General features: G+C 51.0%; 1 protein-coding gene across 1 annotated transcript; it reads right to left on the bottom strand.

The window, feature by feature from the left end:
• Window positions 1–1,303: 1,303 nt before the first annotated feature.
• On the bottom strand, window positions 1,304–20,938 carry ADA (adenosine deaminase). The gene is made up of 11 exons (XM_066561536.1): window positions 20,891–20,938; window positions 13,587–13,648; window positions 10,304–10,426; window positions 10,056–10,199; window positions 9,162–9,277; window positions 6,781–6,905; window positions 5,132–5,203; window positions 4,703–4,804; window positions 3,949–4,016; window positions 3,419–3,548; window positions 1,304–3,023 (listed from the first exon to the last, which is right to left on the bottom strand). The coding sequence occupies exons 1-11, from the start codon at window positions 20,924–20,926 to the stop codon at window positions 2,922–2,924; spliced, it is 1,080 nt and encodes a 359-aa protein (XP_066417633.1). The 5' UTR covers window positions 20,927–20,938; the 3' UTR covers window positions 1,304–2,921.
• Between the last annotated feature and the right edge of the window lie 1,295 nt (window positions 20,939–22,233).

The following is a 22,233-nucleotide window of genomic DNA, read 5'->3' as shown; positions in this document are numbered from 1 at the left end:
TTTCCCTCTGCAGCACAGAACTACAGGAGCATTGCTGGTGTTTCACTGATCCCAGTGGAGCAGCCTGACTGGGACTGGCCACCAGCACAGGGACAGGGCACAGCTGACCTGGGAGACTCCACTGGTGACAAATCATCTCCCTGCCAGCCTGCAGAAGAACTGAGTATTACGAGTCTGAGGCCATAAATCAGCAGAGAAGTGGCTGTCAGGCAGAGGGAGAATTGTCTGTGAGAAGTGATGGCCATGGGGGGAGCACAGAGGGCCCCACAGCTCCAGCCCCCCACAGGAAATGAGGATTTGGCAGCCAGGCAGGGGCCCTGGCTGCTGCTTTGGCAAAGGGCTCCTGGGCTGGCTGGGTGTCACTGCAGAGCCAGGGATGGTGGCCAAGAGCCTGCTCCCACTTCCCGTGCCCAGGGGCAAACCAGCAGGGAGCTCCTGGCCCTGCTGCTTTAAGCCCCATTTCCAGCTCTCCTTACCACAGAACAGCAATTTTGGCTTATGATGACACACACACAGAGCTGCAAGGCAGTGCAGAAGGACTGAGCACCACACAGACCTCCAACAGTCAAATGTGGGCTAATCTTAGCTCTCCCTGGTCAGAAAATATCTGTTTCAGAATTATATTTAGGCAGAGGAGTAGGGAGCTGTTGGCCAGCTTCTCTCAGGGGATGGGTGAGAGGCATCAGGTTCCCCCTGCAAGTGACAGCCAGCTCAGCCACTGTCACTGCCTGTGCTGGAACACCAAGGGCACTGCCTTAATCCAGCCACATCCTCATCTGCAAAGCTGCTGAGCACAGGGATGCTCCCAGCCCTTCTTTCCAGCTGAACACAGGCATGCCAGAGCTGTCAAAGCCTAACCAAGCACTAAATAACCCAAAAACCTTGGGGCAAGCACTCCCCTGCCCACGCTGATGGTGAAGCCCAGCAGCCCAGACTGCCCCTCTTTGGCTCTGAGCATCAACCAACTGTGCAAAACCCAGGAAACAGGAAAAAAAAGTGACTACTTTTGATAAACACCTGGAAAGTGAGATGTGATGGCATTGCTGCTCCAGCAGTGGTGCACAGCCCTTGTGTTACTGAAGGGAAAAGGACAGGGAGGCTGGAACAACCTGGAGCCAGAAATCCAACTGGGCTGCTCGGCAAGGGAGAGGCTTCCCTCTGGCTTCCCTGCCAACCAGGCAAGTACCAAAGGCCCCATCACACCTATCAGTGAACCCCCAGCAGGGATTGGACACCACAGGCCACAGCTCCTAAGAGCCACCCTTGAACAGAAAGGTACAGGGATTTCTCTTTTAATATAAATTTGTTATTTTATTAAACAGGATTAACAATCAACTGTCCAGAATCCAAGCAAGCAACTCTTCTTCAGAAACAATTGTTGGAAAAAATGACCCAAAACCAGTTTCTTACCACAATCATGTCCTTAAAATTATACTTTATCTTTTGCATTATAAAAGTAAGAAAATCACTCTCTCATCTTCATTTATCTAGCTATGTGTATATATGCACCACGTACTTCAGAGATGAGTATTTTACTCTGAAGGCCAGTATGGAAGCCCAGAAAGAATGGAAATACTCCCAGCACACCATCAGTGCTGGCAGGGACTGGGCCAGTCCATGGTCTGTCCGTGGCAATGGTGACCATGGCCCCTTTTCAAAGGCAACTTTTTGGTACAGTATCTTTGGAGTGAGCATCTTGGCAGAGCCCTGGGATGCTAAAGCACACCACACACTCAGGTAAGAAAACAATGGTCTCTTCTCTGGATGCACAGCTCTATTGCTTATTGAGTAAAAACACTCTAATGCCATAAAATCACTAAGGAAATTTTGGTGAGTTTCTCTGCATAAATTCTACACCAAACTGAAGATCTGACTTCTAGCCAGTGTCATAATTGAGTGAGAGAAGCAATCAGATGGGACCTGAGTCAATGTGTGACATTGGGTCCAGGTTAATTTACTTATTCAGCCTTAAGAGTGCCTAATGATTGAATAAAATCAGAAAGAGGGCAGAATTGTTAAACCAGGCAATCAATCACGTTTTTTCCAAGTCCTAAACAAAGGTAAGAGGAAGATCAAACTGCAGTTCACAGGAGTTCTCCAAGATTAAAAAAGTGGGGAAAATCCCAGAAGGCAGATTTTGGCCTGAAGTGGTAAAATTATGTTCCAACTTCCTCTGCATGTGCAAGCATGGTCATGGCCAGCTGTGGGCACAGCTGGGGCCTGAGCCCAAGGTGTGCACTTCTGCAGCAGTGACATTGGCAGGCCTGATACATGGGAGTTCCTCTGCAAGAAAGGATGCCAAAAAAATTCTATTTTGTTTCAAATGCCCTTTGGACCTGTGCACGGGCAGGGGCAGCAGCTTGTTCTTGTTCCAGTCTTGTTAGTACAAGACTAACCCTGGGTAAATATAGCTGTGACCACCCACAGGGACAAGAATAAAGCCTCTGTGTCTGAAAGGGCTGCCAGCACTAGCACACCTCTGCCCTGGAAAGGTGAATTAACCCAGGCCACAGCAGAGCTGAAAGTGGATATTTCAGCACTGAGGCAAGGGCCAGGCAGGTCAGTGGGACAGGACAGGTAAAACAGGGAAAGGGGGGGGACACAAACCCATAAGGGAGGTTGTTCTGTTTGCATTTGCAGCACAGAAAGCCCAGCAGATGGAGAAGGGAGTCAGGCCAGCAGGCAGAACCAGTCTGCTTGCACAGCAGCAGGACAGGAAGCTGGAGATCCATTTAGGAGAGACACTGGGGGCTACAGGTAGGTGTGTGTGATAGTCTGATTCTGATGAGCACTGTGAGGGTCAACACAGGGCTGCCAGGAACAGGGGCTGGCTCTGGGCAGTGCCAGTGCTCCCACTGGCACAGAGGAGAGCCAGGCTCTTGTGAAGAGGGGCTCCCTCCAGGCTGGCTCCCAGGGACAGGTCAGGATGCATTGGGGTCCATCCCATAGGCTTCATACAGCTTGTTGAGCAGCTCCTGCTTTTCCTTCTCGGGTAAGAAGCTGGACTGGGCTGCATTGATGTTCTGAGGAGGCAGAGGGGGAACACAGGGACATTAGGACACATCAGACATGAACACACAGCTGTGCACATCCCAGCACCTGGCTCTGAGCAGCAACAGGCGAGGGAGAGTGTAAAGTTTCCACTCTCAGATTCATTTCCATGGCCTTATTTTATGCCAACTGCTCTGGCCCATCACTAGCAGCAGTCCCAGGAGAAATGATACCAGCACAAAGCAAAGGTCTTTAAATACTCAGGAATTTTTGGGAAATGTACTTTGAGCCTGGCCCTACTTTCCTGCTTACAAGGCCAGAGCAGAATTTTCTGCTTTCCATTAAAAACTCTTCAGTTTATAAAGAAAAACCAGCAGGTTATTCTGGGCTGCACTGAGAGCACCAGCAGAGCACCCAGCCAACTTACAACTCTCTTGAACTCCTCTTCAGTGAATCCCATGTGCTCCTTCACGATGCCATAGTCCTTGTCAATGGTGGAGTTGAAGATGAGGGGGTCATCTGTGTTTAGAGAATAGTTGGCACGATCCTTCTTAAACCTGCAAGGAAATCAGCTTGAACTGGTGGGCAGAGCACTGGCTGTGATACTGTGAAGTTCTCAGGGTGAAATGCAGCAATACCAAAGACTTTGGGACTGCTGGAGAAAAGCACAAGGCTCAGCTTGTCCCCTCATGGCTCTGCACTGACCTGCCAGGAGTGGCTGGGCTGTAGCTTCTCGTGCCCCATAGCTCAGAGCAGGGCAGGAGGGACAGGGCAGCCTCCCCAAGGGACCCCCACACCCCTCCAGCTGCACCAGGCTCTCCCGTGCCAAGGTACATGGATATGCCACATTGTCCTACATAATTAGGACATTGTGCCTTAGCTTTGTAAAGCAATAAAACAGCTGTAATCAACCCAAATCCTGGTTATTTGAGATTTCACATAATTGAGAAGTCTTACTGTATTACAGGGTGTTTGGTGAAGTCCGGAGAACATGCTCCAGTGAGATAACTGGACCAAGGGCAGACCTGTTTGGGGGAGTTGAGCAGGAAAACCAGAATCAACCACATGGATCTGAACCCCAGCTGTGGACACAGATAGCTCAGCACACTGGTAAAACCAGATTAGAGCTCTGTTCACAGCTGCCCCTCAGCACTACTCTGACAGACCATTGTGTGTCCCAGGATAGGGATGCAAGGAGCCCACAGGACAGTGACAGGGGCTGTGGGATCTTCCCCATGGCCAGTCAGTCACCAGCCCTGTGCCAATCACAGCTACAAAACCACCTGCATGAAGTACATATTCCCTCTATTAGTGGCTATCTCCATTCTGGGGAAAAGCAAAAGAAATCCTTACATGCACTGTAACTCCCAGGCATTCCTACCCTCTAAGCAGACTTGCTCTGTTACAGCAGCCTGATTTGTGTATAAATTAGTGAATAAGCCCTCCAGAATTTATCCATGGCCACACAAGGATCCATTCTCTCTGCCACATCCCTCCCACAAGCTGCTGTGCACACCAGTGCTCCCAGCAAACACACAGGTTTGTCCCCAACATTTTTCCTGTGGAGCTTTGGGCATAAACACAACATCACTGTACACATGGTCAGCACCTGGGTGTCAAGTCCTGTCCCTGGCTGTAGTACAGCCTGAGTGAGGGCTTGTTTTCCACTCAGCACCACCCTGGCTGTCACAGCCCCATGGCACATCCTTACCTCAAAATGCATATTTTTTTTCAGCAGCTGCTTGTAGAGCTCAGGGTCCTCCACGACGTGGTATCCATGGCCAACACGCTCGGCCTTCAGGACATAAACTGCCTAGAGAGCACAGGAAAAGCACTCAGAGCCTCAGGCACGGCTCAGCCCTGCCTGCCCAGAGCCCCCACCCCACTGCAGGTACTGCCACACCCCCGAGCTGGCCCCTGGCACATCCCTTCCCAGCTGTAAGATCTGTGCCCATGTCCCCAGGGCTCACTCTGCTATGGATTTGGGGAGGACTTGGATGCCTCTGTGCCCTGGGCAGGGCACATCACAGCCTGTCCCTCTGTGCCCTGGGCAGGGCACATCACAGCCTGTCCCTCTGTGCCCTGGGCAGGGCACATCACAGCCTGTCCCTCTGTGCCCTGAGGCAGGAGCTCCTCGTACCTCCTTGACCATGGCAGCCGGGCCGGCCTCCCCAGCATGGACGGTGCGATGGATCCCACTCCTCTCAGCTTCCTGCAAAACAGGGCAGAACATCCTCCTGTGCCATCACCTGCAGCAAGGACAGCCAGCTCTGGGGCTGGCACTGCTCTCACAGCAAGGCTCCTGTGCCAAGAGCCCACAGATCACGAGCCTTGCACTCCAAGGGCTGCAAGAGCTCGGTAATGTCACATACAGAGACACTTAAAAATCCTGGTTATCTTCCACTGGAGCCCAGCCAGGCTCTTCACGGGCTTTTAACCCTGGCTGAGTTCACCACTGCCTCCTCTCCAGACAGCAGCAAGCTCTGAGCTCCCCTTCCTCCACCCTCTTGCCTTTCTGCATGAAACTTGCAGCAGTTCCATGCTATGGAACTTCTGTATTTTTGGCTAGCTGCAGCCACGTGTGAGGGTGTAGAAGCAACCCAGGGCAGAGATGAAGAGATGCTGTGACACTGTGAGGGGCCAGGGGTGGAGCCCAGCCCTAGGGACCCTGTGAGGGCAGCTTTGGGTGCAGCTCCATGATCACCCTGAAAATTTCTTTGCCAGGGGTCACAGGCCACCCGGGCTTTGGGAAGCCATGGAGCCTGGAGGGAAGCCTGGCTCCTGCTCTGCTGGAGAAGGGCCACCCAGCTGGTAGCAGCAGACAGGCTGCAAGCCCCACCTTGCAGCAGATGTTGTTCACAGACATTCCTTCAGGGCTTTGCACTCAGGAGTGTTTTTCAGTGTTTTTACTTAATACAGATGGGAGGGGGGGTTGCTTCAGCATCTCAGAGCCTGAGTGAGCCCCTGGCACACAGACAAGATGCATCCTTCAGGCAGAGGAGGCTGGACCTGGTACTGCTGGCCCACCAGGGCAGGTTGAGGCTGCCTTCCCATCAGTTAATGAAGCCCTGTTCCCTTGTCATTGTCTATAATAACCCTGTTCACTCAGCACAGCAGGCCAGCCCTGTATCAGCTCCCACTGACGGGGTGAAGACCCCAAGGAAGCCCCAAGTCCTTTCAGACCTGAGCACTGCTTGCAAACCACCACCCTTTCTGTCAGTGATGGTGCACAACCTCCTCCCCACTGATGGTGGGGACTGACAACCCCAAATTCCACCAGCAAAGAGCAGAGAGGCTTTCCCCTTCCCTTGGAGCCACTGCAAAGGCTGAGGTTTGGGGAGAGCCTGGGATCAGGCTCCTGAAGCCATTCCAGTGTTTGCATTTGAGATGATCAGATAAAAGCCCTGCAAATGTGTGGTTTCTGCTCTGCTCCTCAGTGATTTCTGCCAGACTGGAAAGGCCAGTCTCTTCCACCCTTGGCTGTGGTTTCACCAAGCCCCAGGAGCCAACAGCAGAGGAGTGGGGGCTGATTTGGGCTCCATGTACCTCATGTCACACTCACAGCATGCCAAGCCCCAGCTCTAAGACCATGCTTTAGCAATGATGCCTGCCATTAATCACTTAGGAAATATAAACAAATGCTTTTTCTATTTAACTGAATGTTTTTAATAGCTGCAACTAATTTTTAAGCTGTCCCAGCTGTTTGCAGTTTGAAAAGCATCCCCTCACACACATCCTCTCAATATATATTCTTCTTGTAATTTCTTTTTAAAAACTTATTCCACAAACCTCATAAGCCTTCTTATGCTCAGAATAATCCTCCACCTTCAGGGTCTCATCTCCAGCCAGGTCAACAGCCACCACAGAGTCATTCTGATACTTCTTGCAGAGCTCCACCACCTCTGGAGACCAGCCTGGGAGAGGCAGCACCAGCATTCAGGAGGAAGCATTCATAAGGGTCACACCTTCAACATTTTTCTAAACAAATCCTGGTCCTATAACTAGAAGGCTAGAGCTACTTTCTTTAGTCTTTCCCAAAATTTGATGCTCAAAAAGAAAGCTAGCAAATTCCTAGAAAGGTCTGTCATCTCTGTGATCTTCAGGAATATAAAAGCTGTCAACTGATCAGTCTGTTGTCAGTGAAAGGGAAATTAAATGCATTCACCAGCTATAAAACTGCTCCAATCATGTTTTTCTGCTCACTTCAAGCAGGGGAAAAAATTAATTAAAAATCTTCCAAGCAGCAGTGACTGCTGCAGTAGCTCGAGGTAAGATGAACTGCACTGCCAGGGGCTGTAACATGATGGGCTGGAGAAATCCCTCAGCTCCTGAGCTATCATCCCTTCCCTGGCTGGGCAAGGTAAGGGTAAGGCAGGATCTGCCCCACCAGATGAGCTGTGCCAGGGAGGAGATTGGGCTGGGAGGGGTCTCTGGGGGGCCCTGTGCTGAAGCCTGTTGTAGGGCATCCTTGACTCTCCCAAGGATTCTACTCCTGATAGGAAGGAGCTGAAGTTTTATCTATTTGCCAGCAGGGAAAAAGAGACTAACAAGTGGCCAACAACTGCTTGAGAGCTCTCTGTGATCAGGATAGATAACCTCTGAGAGAGAAACTGCATCTACCAGCTCACATAGCACTTAACCCTAGCAGAAAGGCCAAGAAACAGAGATAAACAGTTGTGTTAATAATTAACAGGCACCTGCTGTGTACAGAAAATCCCCAAATCATTTGAACACACCAGGATGATGTGTGCAACTTCATCATCTATTTTTTTCCACCATTTTCCAACTTGCTGGGTTAGAGACATTATTTTATTAACAAGTTTAATATGAGTCAGTTCTGGCAGGTATCTCTGCCTTTCTCTCAACAGTTCATTAATTACAGGGTGGCTTCTCACTGTGCAGCACATCCTGAATGCACTGCTAAAGACTTTTTATCAAGAACATCATGGCTCTGGGTATCAGCTGGGACACAGGTATGAGAATGTCACCTCTGCTGGTTGCAGCAGCAATCCCTCCTGCAGGGCAGTGCAGGCTGCACACAACCTTGGGTGCTCCTGCCACCTCCTGCCTTTACCACTTGTGCACTGGCAGGGACTGTAACTGCAGATCACTGTGCCAGTGCCTGACAGCTCTCCAGTTTCTACAAAGAAAAACATTTTTTTTTCCCCCTAGAAACCAGAAATATAAGGATCAAGTTTTCAAAGTACTGTTTGGTGTTGACTGTGCAAGCAAGAAAAAAAAAAAAAAAGAAAACCCCACTTTCAAATCTACCAAGGTTCTACCAGCTTCCAAGAATATAATTTATGACATTTCTAGACACAAATTAATCACGTACTCACTAGGAAAAATCTTTCCACCATCTACCCTACTAAGCCCACATAAAACTGGTGTGAGATATGAAGATACTCAGAATAAAACCTGCACATAAAATAGCTGCTGTCACACAGGCTCTCTCTGGCTGCATCCTTCCCTAGAGGAAGATGCTTGTGAAACTCAGCAGCCCATTGAAATGCTGGTAATTGGGTTTTCTTACTATTCTGGGTCACAGCACCTATTACCAACATAGGTTTTTGTCAGAGCTGCTAATTTTATAAAAAACATTTTATATATGTGCCTTAAGTATATCTGACTTGTGTTTTCAGCTTTAGCCAGCAGAGACTGGCTGCTGCCAGTGGATTCTCTGGCTGCCCCATGACCCAGGCTAAGGAAGGAGCACCCTGCTGTGGGACCATGAGAAGGGAATGTGAGATGTGATGCCTGCTCCTCCTCCCATGACCATTTGCTCTCAGACCTCCAGCCACTCATGACAGATGCAAGTGCTCACTGTGCCAATGGCTTTTACTGGCCCAAGGTGAGCTCTGGCCTTTGGGCAGGGAGCAGAGAGCACAGCTCCCCCAGGAGAGCACAGAAATGCCCCTTTTGTCCCTCTAGCAAGGCACAACCAGTTCAGATACTGGTTGTACCCAGAGACCCCCACTCCTGCATCCAGCAGAGCTTTGCCCTACAGTGAAAGGAGCAGAGACCCCCAGAGACCCCCAGCACTGTCTGGTGCTGCACCAGCCCCACAGACTGGGGCTCTCCCCATGTCCTGCAGGGTCCCAGCCCCAGGGACATCCCCCCCAACCCCTCAGGGAAGGGAGCAGAGCAGCAGGGCAGCTGCAATACATTACTTGGCATATGGCGCATGCAGCATAGAATAGACCTGGCTTTGATGTGGAAATCCCTCTCTCCATCCTTCAGTCCCTGATTTACGATCTGAACCACTTCATCTGGAGTGAGGTCACCCCTGCAGGGAAGAAAAGCCATCAGCAAGAGGCCAGACACTTGCCAGGGAGGCAGGCAGGTCCAGCCCAGCAGCCCCTCATGAGCACAGGCTGCCCCAGGTTCCACTTGCCCAGTGAGACCACCCAGAGCCCTTTTACACCCCTGCCACAGCCACATTCACCTGGTACAGGTGTAACTCCTGTACCACTGCAGCAGGCACAGATGACACTAAGATGCAGAAAAGCCTTAGGGAACTGACTGTCCCTCCTGCCTGAGCAGAGGAATCCCCTCTTTGCCAGAGCATCTCATTGGGGCACACAATTCTCTGCAAGCCCAGGGCTCTGCACCCACCACAGCACACTCTGGAGGGGCCTCAGAGCCCAGCACTGATTTAATGAGAGGCACATATCACACAGGGGATGACATGAAAGGAAGGGATCAGAGCAGCAGGCCCCCTCCAACACCAGCCACCACCTCTGCCAGCTCAAACTCCCATTCTGTGGTCAGGCTGTCCATATGGGGACATTCCTTTCCCTCTCACAGGGAAGGGCTTCAGCCAGATGGTTGAGCACAGAACTCAGTGCCCAGAGCAAGGGACATTAAAACACTGCAGCACACAGAGGTGTTTAAGGTGAAAAACCCCGTTGGTGGGAGACAGAGGTGGAAGCATGCTGGCTCTCACTGCATGGGAGGAGGAAGGAGGTTTGTTACAGCAGCCTTTGAAGGCACAGTGGCTGACTGGCATGGGGATGCCTTCTCCATGCCCACCCAGCAGCTCCCAGCACAGCAAGATCACTCACTCAGCTTGTCCCCAGGGGATGGGAGCCACACCAGAGTTGGCCAGGAGGTGAGGGCTGTACCGGACCTCCACGTAGGCGACTCCTTCCTTGGCTTTTGTCTCCACAAACTCGTAGGCAATTCTCCTCACTGCCTCACGGTCACCCCTGCAGGGATGGCAGTGGGACTGTCACCCTCAGGGCCCACAGGGGACCTCCGAGGCTGATCCTGCCAAGGGTGAGGGGGTAAAAGCAAAAAGCAGGGTACTTACGCAATGGCAGGCATGTAGTAATTAAATTTCTCTAGAAACTGGGGGAGTGTCAGTGGTGTGTCATAGCTGACATACTTCAGGAGCTCCTCAACAGTGTTCCCAGGGAGGGGGATGCCTCTTTTCCTGGAAATAAAGCCACATGTTACTGACAGGGAAGGTTATCACATTTTTAATCAGCCCATTTTATACACCAACTGTATCCAAAGCTGGCAGCATCAACCATCATTTCCTCACAGGAAAGATACAGTACACCCTGTCCTTCCAAAAGCTCCTCACAGATGGAGCCCTGAACCTCAGCAGAGAGGAAGGCAATCCAAAACACAGGCAAAGCACAAACAAACCCAAATACAAGCCCAGCCTGACCCGGCAGGAACACAGCCAGGGCACATTTTAAGCTTAAGAAGGAGTTCATCTAAAGGGGCTCTGGATTATTTCTTGGCACCTCATAGACCTAGCAGCAGAATTTCCAAAATTCTTCAGAAGAGTTAATTTCCACTTATGCAGGCTCAAAGGATTAAGAAATCAAGGAGATGCTCCAGGGCCTGGGATCACACAGGCAGAAGTGTTGTGGCTCGTGGGTTTAGTGCCAGCAGCTCCTGAGAGCGAGCTGCTTTCTGAGCCCAGCATCCTGGTGGCATCTCCTGTGACAGGAACAGCTCCCACACAGGAACAAAGGGCAACAACTGCTCTCACTGCAGGGACACACATGCTGATGCCCACATAAATGCCTCCAAGAGGGAAGAGCCCTCTTTCCCAGGAGCAGCTGGAATTCTGAGTGGGTGAAGGTGTTCCTGGTGTGGGGACAGCTGAGATCCAGGGGGCTGCCAGCCAAGGGTGCTGCAGCTCTCTGGGCAAGCTTTGCCATCCCCCGCCCTCTGGTACCCTGCACAAGCCAAAACAAATTTGGAATAATAACCAGACATTTGTTTTTAATCCTCTTTCCTGCCACAATGAATTACAGCTGATTGATGGAAGAACTCTGCTAATAGAGACAAAACACCAGAGCCAGCTGTAGTGCTGCCCTGCCAGCAGCCATCCCAATGAGCCATGCAGGGACACAGTCCAAAGGACCCTGCTCCTGGCCTTGGTAAACATTGCTCCTTCCCCACTCAGCCAGCAAGGAAAGCAGCCCCATGCTCAGCCCTCACATGCAATCTGCACAGATTAAGTTGCTGGCACTCAGCAAGGAACACTCACTGCTGCCAAGGCATCGGTTTTCCCCCCTGCCTTGCCCTTTCCATGGCACGGACACCTCAGTCTCTGCTCCAGGAACTGACCTGCACCTTCTTCCACCTGCCACAGCAAAGTTTCCTAAAGCAAAGCCACGTCCCTGACCTGCTCCATGTGCTTGCTGAGGCAGTGCCTTCCTGCAGGCATCAGTGGCAGTGCTTTGGGATGATCCACACTGGAACCATGCCTCTGGATGCCAAGATCTGGTGCATCATGCCAGTGTGGCTTTTGGGGCTGCTGCTGCCCCATCCAACCCTCCTTGCAGGTGGGATTCTTCTTGCAGCAAAGTGGCCAGAGGGGAACATGTTTGTCCTCACTGCCACCTCGGTGTCCTGCCCAGAGCTCCCTCCAGCCATGGGCAGCACCATGCACACCATCCCATCACAGAAAGGGCACCTCTCCTGGGGACACCCAGTCCCCACGAGGGGTCTGTCACACCTCTGAGCCCTTTGGCTGAGCAGGAATGATGCAAAGACTGACCCAGAGCTGACAGAATTGGAGACGAGGTTTCTAAAAACAGCTGAGTTCAGCAGTGCACTGCCCACGGGGGCCTGTGCATCCCAGCAGCTTGGGGTTCTGTCTACATGGTCAAACACCACCTAGCAAAATTATTTCCAGCTCTTTACTTTTAAAAATAGGCCACAAGCAGCATTCTGTGCCCAGGGTGAAGTTATTAAGGCAGTCAGTCCCCTACAGCCCTCTGCACTGTCCCGGTGGTTTGTGTGTGAGTGCAGGTTTTAGAGCCCATGAATAGCACAGCCTTGCTCCACTCAAGGGCTGGCAGCTCAGGGGGGTGCCAGGGCTGTTTAAAAATAAGAGGGAACTCAGCAGATGCTCAGGCAATGAAGGTTTCTGCCCTAAGAAAGGATCCTGGCACAGGATCCCCAGACAGCCAGTGCCTCCTGGATTTCAGGGCTCCTACAACTCTCCTAGGGGACTACACTGGCATTTTCTGTTTGCAGGCAGAGGGACCCAGCAGAGCCCCAGGGAGTCAGCACCAGTTCTGCTGTTCACTTGGAGCTGTATTCCAGCTCTGCAGCCCACCAGCAGGAACCCTGAGTTCACCATGCCAGCATCCAGCAGGAAAATGGGATGGACAGCCCTGATCCACCCTCCTTTCTCTGACTACACAGCAAAAAGTATGGCCAGGCCCTGCAGAAAAAGCTACTCCAGAAAGAATATTTCTCCCCAGGACTGCACTGCCTTGGAATCTGCTGGGCTCACAGGATGCTAGAACCCCTCCCCATCCTCCTCCCCAAAATACCAGAACTGACTGCCTCCCCAAAATACCAGAGCTGTGCCTAAGAGCCATTTACTGAAATCCTTACCCTTGCCACCTTCTTGGTCTGAGGGTATCAGTGACAGCTGGAAGAAATCTTGTTTGTTTTGCTTACAAATGTGGAGCCAGGCCCTGGCACAGGTTAATCATTCACCCCGTGCTTCCCACACAATCCCCACTGAAGGAAGATGCACGTGGGCTCTGTCACAGCCTCTCTCTGAACCACTGCCAGGTGCTTCCCTGGGCCAGCCCCACACCAGGGAGACTCCTTGCCTGCTGACACCAGGCAGACAGCCTGGGATTCAAATGCACATGGCAGCAGGGCAGGCAAGGCCACCCAAGCTGGCTTTTCCTCCCAAACCATGTAGCAGCAGCACCACCACCAAGACAAGACTCCCAGCCTGCTGCCATTCCACTTGGTTTTGTGATGAGGAATGTGGAAAAAGAAATGAGAATACAGCTGTACCCTGGGTACACTTCAAAGGCAGGCAGCTCTTTAAGAGACATCTTCTGGACTTTTCTCATGGTGGCTCCTCTGAGCTTGCCCAGCTCCCAAACCCACCTCAGTCACATTCCTGCTACCTGGGAAGCCCCCCCTGTCTTTTGGGGTGTGCTCAGTGTCCTCACACTGTGCAGCCAGGTCTGGGCAGAGACAGAACCAGCACCAGCCAGGTTTGCTGCCTGCAGGAGCTCCTGTGTCACAGATCTGGAGAAGCAGAAGGGAGGATGCCTTTGCACTGCAGCTCCCTGAGCTTACTTCTCCCCACAACTCACTTGCCAAAGTACAAGATGGTCTCTGGTCTGATGGCTCCATCCAGGTGGACGTGAAGCTCTACCTGCAATGAGAGAAATGGGTCAGGCACTCTTGAGCTGCAACAATAATTCAGAGAGAAGTAACTGGGGCTCACATGGGTATAAATGTAGCCAATACGGGGACAAAGTCATGACACATAAACGTTTTTTAAATATAATCATTATGAAGTTTCTTTTTCAATATCTATGTATTGTCTAAGTATTTTGCTGCAGCTCACACGTTTAATGAAACTTTAGAAATTTATCCTGTTTCCAGTAATTTTGAGGTACTGCCCTATCCTTATTTAGAGTTCAGGAGGAGTGAAAAAAGCATACTCCAGACACCTTGACTTTCCATCTCGCTTCCTCCTTGAAATCACAGGAAGCCAAACCCTAATTAATTTGCTAAGAGTCATTACATGAAAACTTTGACTTCACTTCCAAGAATCAGCTCCTGCTGGGTTGTTAGTTACATGGTATTATCAGGGCTTACAGGCTCTCTAATCCTACACAAGGGGTCAGTCCCATGGCACAAAGGTGCTGTAAAATAATAATAATAACAACAATAACAATAATAATAACAAGAAGAAGAAGTTGCCCCATAGAGCTAACAAGGTTTCAAAATAAAACACTTAAATTTTTACCCATTAAAAATAGGACAGTAACTCAAGTCTTTTCACTCTGAAGCCCTATTTCCCCATTATTGCTGAAACATTGAATTTTGGAGAAAGAGAGCCAGAAAAGCAAAAGCAAGCTTTTTCCATTAGCCAGCTGGGGCTTTCGGAGGAACATGACAAATGTGATTTGGAAGTTGAACTGGGAAGGAAAATATTAGCTGTAAAATGTCTCAGCTAGATATCCATCTTTCCAGAACTGTTTTCTTTTAGGTAACAGAATAGCCTACAAAATACACATTAGATTTTACTGTATTTTTAAATGAAACTGTAGATTAGAAACTTAATACACAAGGTTCTTTTAAGTTATAACATCATGGACATTTAGTTATAACATCTATGCATTTTCCTGCATAGATGATAGCTGCAGGGTGCCAAGGGTAAGAAAGGAGTAGGATTCAGAAGAGGACTGGATATTTTCATGGATAACTAAACTACCCAGGGTTACTAATTAAAACAACCTCTCTGGCATCAGGGTATGTATCAAACAATAACTACCAGGAGCTGGGAGAAAACTGAGCAAGCAGTGCCTGCAAGTGCCCAAGAGCAGGCGAGGTGAGCTCCTGGCCCAGGGCTGGCAGTGCCCAGGAGCTGATGCCCAGGAGCTCACTCCATCCCCACACACACCCTGCACACCTGCCCTGCAGGCAGAGCACCTGCCTCACTGCCAGGGCTCCCACTGGCCACTCCTGCTGCAAAAGGCAGGGCAGGGACAGTGCTGGGGCTCAGGCCATCTCCTCATGATGGCCACCAAGCTGCCACTGAAACACTGGTGGGATGCAAAATGCAGGTGGGGCAGGCTGAGGATGGATCAAGCTGCTGGTGGCAATCAGCTGGTCATGGATACACCCACAGCCACCGCTGACAGCAGATTGTAAAAACACGTGCCTGCCTCTGCTCCTACCCTTAAGATACCATCTCAATCTACAGAGAGGAAGATTTATGAAGGGCAAAAACTGATCTTTCCCCTCTCCTTGAGTTATGCAATCCTGCTTATGAGGACTAAATGTCCTGCAAAGCAGCAAATAAAATAACAGGATACAAACATGGTCTGCATTGCCAGATGTAGATGCCTGGCATGTTTTCCACTCTTGAGCTCCAGTTCTTATTTCAAAACCATGCAAGATCCACTCCTTGAGATATTCAACAGACCTCATGTCTTTCTGATGGAGTTACAGGCTTGAAATTTGCTCACATTGGGTTTAAAAACAAAGCAACCTGAACCTGTTGAGGTCTTCTCCCTCAAACACTTTTCAAGTGTTTCCTGCAAGAACATCCCAACATGACATTTCCATCAGTGAGAAAGCAGATTCCACGGCATCCTTCACCTTCATCTAAGTCACCTCCTCCTGCCTCTTCTGCAGGCAAGATGCTTGTAAAGCAGCAAGTGCCTCTCCAATACCAGCAACAGGCTCTTTGTCCCCTGCCAGCCTTTTTTTTGGGTCTGTGTCCTAAGAAACCCTTGTTCAATGCTGTTTAACCCAAAAAGTTTTGGCTTTCCTCCAGACCAGTGCTTGAGAGCAGAGTTTGAACTATTCTATGCTGTTTAGATGGCCAAAGGACATCCAAGACAAGATGGAAGTGTGCCTACAGGCCTCCAGATAAGGATGCAATCAGCAGAGGCACAGCCCAGCAGCTCATCTGCCCTGGGCACCTTGCTCACAAACCCTGAGGGTTTCCAGGTCCGTGGGAGGCTGCTCACCGCAGATTACATTTCAGCTCTCTTCCTGCCGTGTTTGTTTCGGGTAAACAAAGCACAAGTCTTTTCCACATACAAATGGGTGACATGACCTTGCCTTAAGCCAAGGAAAGTACCCAGATAAGGATGAAAGGGTTTTCTCTGAACTGTGGCTCTAGGGGACGATGCCTGAGCAAGCAGAAATAAGGTGAATGCAGGAGCCCAGTGCTCCTTCCAGAGCTCTCTGCTCCTCAGAACACAGCTCCATGGGCATGTGCTCTCTCACCCCAAACCTTCTGATTTATTTGTAGAGAAAGCACGAGCACACACACGATATTGGGATCTCAACACCTGGTGAAGGATCTGAACAGCACCACAGGCTGCACCAGCACTGGACAGGAGCCTTCAGCCATCCCAGGACTACTGATCATAGAATCACAGAAAGGTTTGGGTTGGAAAGGAACTTAAAGGTCATTTAGGCCCAGCCCCCCCTTACCGTGGGCAGGGATCCCACCCACCAGACCAGACTGATCACTTCCTTCTGACAGCCCAGCTGGATGTGGGACCACCTGCTCTGATGGAGAACAAGAGAGCAGCAGAACTCTCCAGTGCTTTCCCAAGGAAGGAGCTCTGTTCTTCTCCCAGGTACAGGGGGGACCCTCAGGACCAGCTCTGTGCAGGAACCCTTCAGTCCCTCCTGCACCTCCACTGACCTCCCACCAGCACATCAAAAGCCCAGAGTGTAATGCAATAAAGCTTTAAGTTTGGACTTGTTGGAAGCCAGAGGGATGGGTTCAAAGAACGTTCAAAAGGCTGTAAATTGTGTGTTCCTCAGCACAGACAGTCCCCAGCAAGGCCATCAGAGCAAACCCAGCCATTTCCACTTTTATGCAAAAAAAAGTTTTAGCTCAACCATGGCACATGACTCAGTGCAGATATCAGCAAGTTGGTTTGGATTTTCAAAAAGGAGAAGTTTTAAGGGCTCTGGCTTGACTTCTCTGAAAATATTGTAATGTTTTCTTTGAGATGAAATAAGCTTCAAAAATAAATTCAAACACAAAATGAAGGTCCTCAAACAAGTATGTTCCATTCCAAGATCAAGTCTGATTATTTTCATTTTAGTGAAATTAAGGGGAAAAAGTTAACCAAACATTCAAAGTATTTTCATCCACAGTCGACCCAACACAATTTCTCTATTATGGTTTGATCAGTGGACCATGGCAGAGCAGTTACCTGCTCAGCTTGCCCATTATATGGCATAAAAAAAGCTATTCAAGCTAAGGCACTTGAAGGATTTTCTGTATTAGGGGGTTGTTAGGGTCTTTTTAAAAATATATACAATGACCAAAGTCAGTCCTCTCCTTTTATTGTGAGGTTTCCAGCAGACGTTAACAGATAATCAGGCAGCTGATAAAGTTGCATCATTTTAAAACCCTTAACAGTGACTTTGCCCAGGATTATTTATCAGCCTTTTGAAAGATGATGACTTAGTCTCATTCTATTAACCTCAATGGCTGAAAACCAGGCTAATTACAGCTGTAATTTGTCAATTGTTTGATAAGCATGGCAAATCACTGGAAAAAAAAACAATTAACTATGTTCCCCTAAGTCTGGTTTTAAGGAAATGTGCTGTTAGGAAAAAAGAGTTCCTCATCCTAAGTTCATCCCAAACTCTCATTTAGAAGCAAGAGGTGAGAGTGGCTCAAGAGAGTTGTGAAGTGGAAGTAGCACAGCATTATCCTCAAACCTGAGGACACCACAAATGCACCTGTCACCTGCTGCAAGGGGTGAGCCTTTAAAAGAGGAACATGGGAGACTACAAGCCCCAAAGAGCTCCACTGCAGGAAATATCTGTGTTTTCTATGCATCTGGACAATGATTCATGGGTTTGGTGGCTGAGGAAGAGGAGGATGCTTCTGTGCTGAGACGCCTGGCACCAACTACATCACTGACCTCAGTGTGAGACTCCTGGTGACATTAATAGGTGATGGTGGTTGTGTGTCATCACAGGTGATGAGGTGCCATGTGCCCACCAACCCACCACAGAGCTCACACCCACCCCTGGCTGGAGCACAGCACCCCTTCAGAGCAGTAAACAGAGTCCTGGCACTTTGTGTGGCACCAAGACAAACTCCTCCTGCCACCTGGATCTGGGAAGGTTATCCGAGAGCATCCCTGTACCACGCTGTAAAAGAATTGAGCACACAAGGTAGCACTGTGTAAGGCATGGCTCAGGGCAGAGCTCAGGGCAGTCTCAGCAGCACCAGGCTCTGACCATGCCAGGTTGGGGGCCAGGATGGGCACTAGAGGTGGACAAGCCAAATCCAACATCATCCTCCACACACCATCGTGCTCCTGCAGTCCCCTGATGGGCAGGGAGAGTCTGCAGGGCTACAGGGCAGGACATCCACTCAAACCCCCTGGATACAGCCAGCACAGGCTCTTTGGTACCACCCAGGCTGGGCCAGCAGCCACTCTTCTCTGACACACACCGTGTGCCTCACAGAAGAGCTCCCCCAAGTCACCTGATGATTATTTTATAAATGAGCTACACCAGTCCCTGAAGAGAGTGGGCTTGACCCCAGAAACCCCTGTTCCCATTCTGCTCTTCACAGCATGGCACATGGAGCTGCAGAAGACAGCCACATGTCCTGAAGCCCTCAAGCTGGGGCAGGCCTACAAGAAGAGGGCAGCGAGCAAGGACACAGTCTCTGCTCTGGCTGTGGGACAGAAAGGGTAATGGTTGACATCAAAGGAACATCAAACTTCTCTGTTCTTTTATGGCCTGAGATAAGCAGGGTTCAAAGTTGTCCTGCCACAGCTCCCTGTTCATCACTGCAGTCACTGGGAGTCAGCGAGTTCCTGAAAAACACAGAGGCAGCCCCAGCCCCACATTCGGCTGGGGCAGAAGCTGCTCCAGTTGCCAGAAACATCTCTAAAACACAAAACTGATCATTCCCAATGGCAGAGGATCCAGAGGAATGAATAGGGCTCAATAACTGACTTCAGGCCCATTTTTTTCCCCCAAGCCTGACTTAGCAGGTTCACAGGACTGAAAGGGACTGCCTGAGTCAGGAAAACCAATCCCATAATTGCCAATAGCCAGACAACAGAAGCCTGATCTTAGCAGTCAAACCCTGCAGTTTTTCCTAGGTCTTTCTCTTTGGTATCCCAGTCTCCCATTCACTGGGAAAGTGGAAGCACAAATGAAAGAAGAACTTAAGTTGCTTCTCTCGACCAAAAGTTTAAAATCACCAGGGTGAATCAACAGCCTTTTTTCTTAGTGGAGCTGATGAAGCACCACCATCTCCCAAAACTGAAGTGCACTTAAAAAGGCTTTAACCATTAGCAGCTGCCAATGCTCCCTGGATTTTGGTATCAAGGTTTGCCTGCTATTGCATGGATCAGCTTCCTAGAAAGGGAACCATAGTGATGGAATGAAACATGAATCAGACCTGTGCACACTGCCCTTTCCAAGTATGTGAGACTTTCCTGGTGCAAACTCAGCTGAGAGTGAGTGGGAGAGGTTGCAAACAGCAGCAAAACCCCCCAATCCTTTTGTGGTTTTGGATACAGTCTTCTTCTCTGGAAAAGCCACAAGCAGTTGCCACCACTCACGTTCTCCCAGAGCAGCACCACAACTCCCACATCACTTTTCTTGGTCTCCTCTGCCTTGACTCCTACTTTCCCACAAGAGCCCAACCTGGCACACCCTGAACAGCATCTTACCCAGACCACAGCATGATAGCTGAGCCATTCTGCAGCACAGGCAGTGTTCTTCTATCAGATACAGGACTATTGCTAACCACAGCTGTTTCATCTTCTTCCTCCTCTAGTCCTCTAGGTTACAATCTGGATAATAAAAACATTACCATATGATCCTACTAGAGATGTAGTATACAGGGCATGGAGACAGTGAAAGACTGGTGCCTGCTGTCAGAGAGTGCTCCAAAGTGGTTTCATGGGTATCTGAGGAACAACTGAACTAAACGTGAAAGAAAAAAAAAAAAAAAAAAAAAAACCAAAAAACCAAACAACGAAACCACGAAAAAAAAAAAAAAGTGCACCCAAATCAAGAAAACAAAAGACACAAGAGAAAACATCTGTTTTAGCAGACTACGATAGTGGTTGGGACGCAGGGCCCTTCAGAGCCTCCCCTTCCCCAGCCAGGCCACCTGTGCATCCCCAGCCCGGCGGAGCTGCGTTCCCGGCCGGGCGCTGGGATGCGCCTGACCCGCATCGCCCCGGCGGCGGGATGAGCGGGACACCGGGACGGGCCGTGCCCGTTCCTGCGGGGAGCACCGGGCCGGGCCAGCGCAGCGGGCTGGCACCGCGGGGTGACAGCGGGGGCACCGAGCGCTGTCCCGGAGCACGTCCCCAGCAAGGGCTCGGCCGTGCCGCAGCTCCGGCCGGGACAGCCCCGGGCTGCGGAGAGCAGGAGCGGCCGCCCGGCTCCGGGGCACGGCCAGAGCGCGGCACCTCCGCACCGAGAACGGCACCTCCGAACCGAGAACGGCACCTCCGAACCGGGAACGGCACCTCCGAACCGGGAACGGCACCTCAGCCCCGGACACAGCATTTCAGCCCCGAGCACGGCACCTCCGAACCAGGAACGGCACCACCGGGCACGGCACCTCCGAACCGGGCACGGAACTTCCGAAACCGGGCACCGCATCTCCGGACCGGGCACGGCACCTCCGAACCGGGCACGGCACCCCCAGGCATGGCACCTCCGGACCGGGCACGGCACCTCCGAACCGGGCACGGTACCCCTGGGAACACCTCAGCCCCCAGCACGGCCCCTCAGCCCCGTGCACGGCACCTCAGACACGGGCACGGCACCTCCGCACCGCCGCTCCCGTTCGCAGCACCTCGGTGCCGGTTTTGCACGCCCCGTTCCCGGCCCTGCGCCTCCGGCAGCGCCGCCAGCCCACCTTGGGTCCCCCGAAGATTCTCCGTGCCCGCTCCATGCTGCCGCTGCCGCCGCCGTTGTCGCCGCTCTGCCGCCGCCGCTCCGCGCCCGCCCCGCTGGCCCAGCCCCGCCGCCCCGCCCCGGCCCACCCCGCGCACGCCGGGCCCGGGGCCGGCACACGGCGACGGAGAGCCGGGGACACGCTGGGTGCATCCCCCTCCTGCCCCCTGCCCTGGCAGGAACGCCTGCCGCTATTCCAGGCTGCTCCGAGTCCCGTCCAGCCCGGCCTTGGACACTGCCGCGGCAGCCACAGCTTCCCTGGGCAAGCTGTGCCACCCTCACCGTTCTCACAGGGAGGAATTTCTCCCTCACATTTCATCTAAACCCACCCTTCCTGCAATCCCACTTTGGTTTCCTTTAGGACCTCAGGGCCCATGTGGACCTGCTGCTCCAACGATAACACTGGCAGAAAATGGAACTGAAAAAAAATGATAGCTCGGCCTGAAGAACAGGAAAGCAATCTCCAGCTTTGATTTCAGTCTTAAGCCAATTTAATAATGTTTGTTTTAACCTTTCCTGCTCTCAAACCTGCTGCTTAGTGACTCACTTTATTTTGGTCCACCACATCTACTTGCAGCTCCTGCAAGCTCACACTTGGCTTTCCATTTTTTATTTTCAGTGGCCTGGCTGTGTTTTATGCTGCTCCTCTGCCTCCTGCTTTCCTCTCCTGTGGGTGATGCACATGGCAGCCCAGATCTTTGGAGACAGTGAGGCAGAAGGCCACAGAATCACAGAATGGTTGGGAACTGCGGAGATCATTTAGTCCAGCCCCCCTGCTAATACAGTTTCACCTAGAGTAGGTTGCACAGGGCTGTGTCCAGGTTGTTTTTGAGTATCTCCAGAAATGGAGACTTTCAGAGTAGCTCTGCCTGCTCCTCTCTGCATGGATTCTCTGATTCTGGGAAGAGCAGAGTTTCAGTCACTCCAGACCTAGCATCCCATCTAACTAAAGGCAAATTTGCCAAATGGAACCTTCCCTAGACTGAGCCTTGGGGAACACCCTGAGGCCCATGTGCAGCCCTGGGTGAGATGAGATCTAAGATTCCCAGGAAGCACTGAGCAGGCAGCTGGTATTTCCAAAATCACTGCAGAGACAAGCACCACAGTTCAGTTCTTCATGACAGGAGTTCACCTGCCCAGGTGAGGCCATCCCCAGACCACAGGCCGGGTCTGCAGGGAGCCTTGCAGACAAAAATCACTATATCAATGAAAAATATTATTGTTATTTGCTCTGGTGCGTAAGCAGAGAAAGCACTTGGGGCCGTGGTTGCGAACACTACCACAAATGGTTGCAAAATAAAGTTT

This window comes from Molothrus aeneus, chromosome 17 (assembly GCF_037042795.1).
Source record: "Molothrus aeneus isolate 106 chromosome 17, BPBGC_Maene_1.0, whole genome shotgun sequence".
NCBI classification, from domain to species: Eukaryota; Metazoa; Chordata; class Aves; order Passeriformes; family Icteridae; genus Molothrus; species Molothrus aeneus.
This window is presented reverse-complemented; position numbering and strand designations above follow the sequence as displayed.